Here is a 6,000-nt window from a genome sequence, read left to right as displayed (position 1 = left end):
TACTCGTGGCTTTAGAATAAACCCTGTACTCTGGTCCCCACACCTTATAGTAAGTACTTCATCACAGTCTATTTCTCTAACCTCATATCTTCTCTCTCACTGATCACCAGATCTACTGGACTTATATTTGGACTTCAAATAAATAGAAATTATTCCCCATACAGAATCTTTGCCCTTGCCCCTGCCTGGAACACAATCTCCCCTTTGTTTTGGCATAAAAAGCTTTTTTGATTGTTATTATTATATACAGAGAGAGTTTCTGCAGACAAATGTTTTTAATAAGATCAAATATTTAACTACACAAACTGGACAATTTAGCTATACAAACTGGGAGACATGGAGAAAAAGCAAGCCTTCCCGAAATGCCTCTTTTCAGAGGAAGGGCAGGAAGAAGGGCAGGGAGAGGAGAGGGCCAGCAGGGCGAAGGTTGTTCCGAAATCAACAGCTGTTAGGGTGGGAGGGAGCACAGAGGGAAGATCTGGGGATGTGCAGATGAGGGGTGTGGGGGTTGCATGTTTGAAAACGTGGTGTCAGGGCCCCACTTTCGAGGTAGAGCAAGGATGAGCAAGTGAAAGTAGATACATGGGCGTTAAGTCTCCGGAGGTGGGTAGCAGGGCCCAGATTCTTAGGAGCCAAAGGAGCCAGCAGACTGGGTGTCCTCGAGGGCAAAGGAGACCCTACTGCAGCTGCCGTAGGAAGGCGTTGTCGCCTCCCAGAATTCCCAGACGGCGGACAGGGCGGGATATTTCCAGCAGGAAAGGCCAAGTATCATCACAAACACTGAGGCTCCAGGGGCCGACGCTCGACTTCAGAGGCCCTGGCCTGGGCACGAAGGAAGCAACCACTCCATTTTTGCTCAGGGGCTTGAAGGCAGAGGGCCGGGGCTCCAGGTTCCACCTGCCGCCCTTGCTGTCTGAAACCTCGAACCACAATGGCCCTTCGAACCTGGCGCTTTCCTTGTGACACTGGCTGAGCGTCCTCAGCAGAGTCTCCCGGGTGCAGAAGTACGGGAGCTCCTGGGCAGCGGGGAGGCTTGCGGGGCGGCCTCGCTGTCCTGGGGATCCCCAGGGGCTCTCCTGAAGCTCGGGAGGGCCGATCCTGATGGTCATCGGGCTCCAGGTACGTCCTGGGTTCCGGGCAGGACACAGCCCCCTTTTCATGTAACTCTCCGAGGCGCAGGAGAGGTTTCGCCCCAGGGCGGTCTCTCTGGGCAGGGCAGGGCGCCTCCAGGCCTCGGAGCCCACCCACTGGGACTTGTGGGGGTCCTGGCTGAGCCGCACCGCGGTGAGGTGAGTGCTGGGCGCCGGGCGCCCCCACTGGACGTACTGAATATGGCTCTGAGTCGGGGACCTCGGGGGCCACGGGCTCTGGTGACCCCGGGGAGACAGCGCGGTCTGGGGCGTGCTGGGTGACCTGCCCATGGGAGCTGCCAGGGTGTCGGGGCCTTGCAGCAGGGGTTCGCCTGCCTTCCAGAAGTTCCTGAAGTCTGCGGACTTGGCCGGAGCTGCAGCGCCCAAGGCTGGGGGACCGTTGGCCTCTGGGTGCTTGGAAGGCACGCGGGGCGTGGGCACGGGACACTCCACAATGGCGCCACGCACAGGCCAGGTGCCCAGACGCCCAGACTGCAGGAAGACACTGGAGGCATAAGCCTCCTTCCAGGTGCCGCCAGCAAGTTTCTCTCTGGAGAGAAGGGTCTGGGAGCTACCATGGTCTGCTGTTCTCTCCTCCTCCCTCCCTCTCCCCTTTATCTCTGCTCCCCCTCCCACTCCCTCTCCTCTCAGCTCCTCTTCGGCCTCACTCTCCCTCCCCTCCTCCGCTCCCCTTCCTCCCCTTCTTGTGATGTCGTTCATGTACCTAATAATTCAGCAACTTCAAGTGTAGAATTCAGTGGGTTTTATGGTACAGCCACACATGTGCACCCATCAGCACAGTAAATGAGAAAAAACTTTCATCACCTCAGGAAGAAGCTCTGTACTCTGTAGCTGTCACCTTCCTATCCACCGGTCTCCCCAGCCGGGACAACCAGGAATCCACATTCTGTCTCTGTAGACTTCCCTCCTGTGGGCTCTCCTATGGCATCACTTAGCATGATGATTTCTAGGTTCATCCTTGCTGGGACCTGTACGTCCTTCCTTTTCATGTCCAAAAATCTATTCCATTGCATGGATATAACACATCGGTTTGGCCTTTCATCAGCTGATGGACATTTGGATTGTCTGCATGTTTGGGACATCATGAAGAATTTTGTCATAGACATTGGTGGGGCAAGATTTTGTGCAGACAGATATTTTCACCTCTATGTAGTATGTAGCTGGGAGTAGAATTTCTGCGTCTGTGGTTAGTCCAAGTTTAAGGGGAACCACCAAACTGTTCTCCTGTGCCTCTGTAGGGTGTTGTGTCCTCACCAGTAATGTTGCTCTATTTTATACTTGACATTTAGAAAGAGAATGTATAATAATACCTGCAGAAAGCTGCAGATAGACTATTGACAGAAGTACCTTCTCTTTCATTATCATAAAAACAAACATAACTCACTGAAATACTTTTAAGAAAAACAGCTAGTTTTGTTTTAGTAAACAAGATACATGTTTTATTCTTCTAGAATGGTTATTAATGTTACATCTTGCAATTTACCTTTTAAGGAAATGGTGGTTGTACACCACAACTTATGTTTGAGAGCTGACGATGATTTTATGTAGACTCCTGTAATTTTAAGCTTTTATACATTCGTGTATAGATTTCTTCCCTTCAGACACTAATGCAGTTTTTCTTTTTTCCATTTTCTCCTAATATGTGTATATGGAGTAGAATGATTCACTATTGTAGCTACCAGGTGCAAAGATCTGCCTACAAAAACATTATCTGAAGGCTATTGGGCAATTGATTACAGCCATCTCATTTGAAGATCTGTTCAAGGAGGTGTAAGACAAACTGCTCTGGAGAGCCTCTCAACAGCATTGCAGAAGGCAACACCTGAGTGGGTCCAATCACAGGGGCAAAAAGTAGAGACTAACAAAATACCAAAGCCAATAATCCACAACAGGTTTTCTTTCGGGATTTGAGAGACAAAGAAGTGAATGGTGAGGACACTGAAAAAACGTGTAATAAGAAGTCTTCACGGAAGTTCTGTGGTTCAGAAAGGGGTTGATTATCAAAGGCACTGTCAGTCAAGGGGAGCAGCAGGATGAAAGGCCCAGGACTTTCCACTCAGTCAGTCATTCATTTTCATTTCCCCAGATTTCTTAAGAATCCTCCAGTATAAAATTTAAAAACAAATTTCCTATGCTATAACTTTTTTATTAACTAATTTCTTGATAAAGATGACAATAATTTTTATAGCTAAAAAGCCTCTTTAGATGGTATTATCATTGGAGTGGACAGTTAATGCAGTGAGGGGTCTATATATATTTTTTAATGTATGTTTTCTTAGTATCTACGCAGTTTTCCATGTCCTATTTGAAGTACAATCCAGTGGGTGCCATTTTGGTTTGTTTTTGGTTAAAGACCCTTCAAAAAACCACATTCTTCCTGCTGGTGAAGTGCAGGCAGCCATAGGTTGGTAGTCAAGTCTAATTATACCTTCAAAGGCAAAGGCGAGTAAAAAGTTATTTTCATAAACATTGAACATGTCTGTTTCTTTTCCTTCTCACACACTAAGAGACAACTGATTTCTTTTGGTTAGATAATATTAGAGATTAAGGTAGAACAGTAGTTTTCAATTAGAGATGACTTTGCTGTACCTGTACCCTCTCACCCCCACCTACCCATCTGAGGACATTAGAGAATGTCTGCAAGGGAGGTTGCCAGTAGCCCTGCTAAACAGCCTACAGTGCTGAAAACACACTCCCACAACACAGAGTGACCTACCCAAAAATGTGAGCACTATGGAGACTGAGAAACCCTGCTTCATGCCCTTCTCCTAAAGTTACTAAATTATGTAATACCTATGTTATGTTTATCAAAACTAACAAATTAACATTGGTTCCATCTATTAAGTAAACTCCGGACTGTATTTGAATTTCACTGGTTTCTCTTTTAACTCGATTTTTCTTTTCTAAGAACTAATCCTCTTTAGTCTTTTCTAGTCTGTGAGACTTGCTCTGTCTTTTTCATACGTCCCATGATCTTGATACTTTTGAACAATACTGGACAAAGTATTTTCTAGAAATGCTCAATTTTTAAAAACTTATTTTTAGCACTTTAATTATTTAATTACTATTTACCTGTCAACCAAATTATCCATTCAGATAGCTTAAAGTGCTAAGTCACTCTAGAATTCTTATTGAAAAGATATGCCATTTATCCTATTTTATTACCCAGAGAAATCTGATTTCATGGTTTTCAATTTTTTAAGCTGATTTTCTTTCCCCGAGCACTGCTACCTATACATTAGCTCTTTCTGTCCTCTGTTGCTCTGTTTTGCCTGAGCTCTGAGATCTTTACATTTTCTCATGTTTGTACAGAGCTGATAGCTTCATTATTTTCAATAACTTGGTGCTAAATTTTGATCATGGTTTTCTTTCCTTCTGATCTATTTTTTTATTCAAGACTATTTGTCAGTAAACTCTTTAAAAACAACTTTATTGAGATAAATCTTATACCATGTAATTTACACACTTAAAGTGCACAATTCAATCGCTTTTAATATATTCACAGATATGGGCAGCCATCAACCCAGTAAGTTGTAATATTTCATCATTTCAAAAAGAAACCCTAGACTCTATAGTTATGGCCCCCTACCTCTCCACCCGATTCTCAGCCCCAGGAACCACTAATCTACTCCCTGTCTCTAGATTTCCATATGGTGCATTTTTATATAAATGGAATTATATAATATGCATTATTTTGTGACTGGTTTCTTTCATTTAGTATGCTATTTTTAAGGTTATCTGTGTTACAGTATGTACTTCATTCCTTTTGATATGCGAAATACGCTTCAATTCATGATTATACCATATTTTGTTTATCCTTTCGTCAGCTGATGGACATTTGGGCTCTTATGAACAATAATATTCTAAATATTCATGTATGAAATTTTTGTAGATAAATGTTTTTATTTATGTTTGAATTACACAGAGTAGTAAAACTTCTGGGTCATTTGATAACTGTATTTAATCATTGAAGAAACTTCCAGACTGTTTTCCATACTGGGGATACTATTTTACATTCCCACCAGCATGTATGAGACTACCAGTTTCTCCACATTCTCACTAATGCTGATTATTATCTGACTGTTTGATTCTAGCAATTCTAGTTTGTGTGAAGTGGTATCTCATTGTGGTTTTGATTTGCATTTTGCTAATGGCTAATGATATGGAACATCTTTTCATGTGTTTACTGGCCATTGGCATCCCTTCCTTGGAGAAATGTCTAGTCAGACTCTTTATTCATTTTTAATGGAGTTATTTGTCTTTTTATTTTTGAGATTTAAATGTTCATTAAATATTCTGCTTACAAGTTTTTTATGAGATACGCGGGATTGCAAATACTTTCTCCTGTTCTGTGGATTGTCTGGTCATTTTCTTTAAAGCAAAAATGTTTTTTTTTATTGTAATAAAATCCAATTTAAAATTTTTGGTCATGAGATAGATAGATAGATAGATAGATAGATAGATAGATAGATAGAAAAATAGGTAGATATAATTACTTATTTGGGAGGGCTTGCCTTGGAGGTTATGAAGTCAGTGTTAGATAAGAAGTACAGACATTCAGTTATTTCTGAGCTCCTTTATCTACCATATTTATCAAAATGAAAAAAAAAAAGTATGCCTGCCTGAGAACAAAAGCAGGGGTACATTATGACTATGACTTGTGCGTTCCTTAAAAATGTAATAAAATTATGTTTATGAGTGTGCTGATGTGTGTGTGTGTTGTGTGTATGTATGTGTGTGTGTGCGTATGTGTGTGTATATATATATATCTCTCCACTCTGTCCTCATAGGTCGTTTACTGTTTAGATGAGAAACTTCAGAAATCTATCTGAATTCCTATCTATCTAGG

General features: G+C 42.5%; 1 protein-coding gene across 1 annotated transcript; it reads right to left on the bottom strand.

Moving 5' to 3' along the window:
* Positions 1 to 260: 260 nt before the first annotated feature.
* Positions 261 to 4,243, bottom strand: POM121L12 (POM121 transmembrane nucleoporin like 12). Its single transcript, XM_033192143.1, has 2 exons — positions 4,224 to 4,243; positions 261 to 1,680 (listed from the first exon to the last, which is right to left on the bottom strand). The coding sequence occupies exons 1-2, from the start codon at positions 4,241 to 4,243 to the stop codon at positions 678 to 680; spliced, it is 1,023 nt and encodes a 340-aa protein (XP_033048034.1). The 3' UTR covers positions 261 to 677.
* Between the last annotated feature and the right edge of the window lie 1,757 nt (positions 4,244 to 6,000).

Source organism: Trachypithecus francoisi, unplaced genomic scaffold, assembly GCF_009764315.1.
Source record: "Trachypithecus francoisi isolate TF-2019V2 unplaced genomic scaffold, Tfra_2.0 Lachesis_group4, whole genome shotgun sequence".
Taxonomy (NCBI): domain Eukaryota; kingdom Metazoa; phylum Chordata; class Mammalia; order Primates; family Cercopithecidae; genus Trachypithecus; species Trachypithecus francoisi.
This window is presented reverse-complemented; position numbering and strand designations above follow the sequence as displayed.

What these genes read in the sequence shown, in the direction of transcription:
- POM121L12 (XM_033192143.1), bottom strand. Translation starts at nt 4,243, where the DNA reads ATGGATAATTTGGTTGACAG. An exon ending in ATGGATAATTTGGTTGACAG is followed by an intron (nt 1,681 to 4,223) that starts GTAAATAGTAAT and finishes CCTTCTCTCCAG; the next exon opens with AGAGAAACTTGCTGGCGGCA.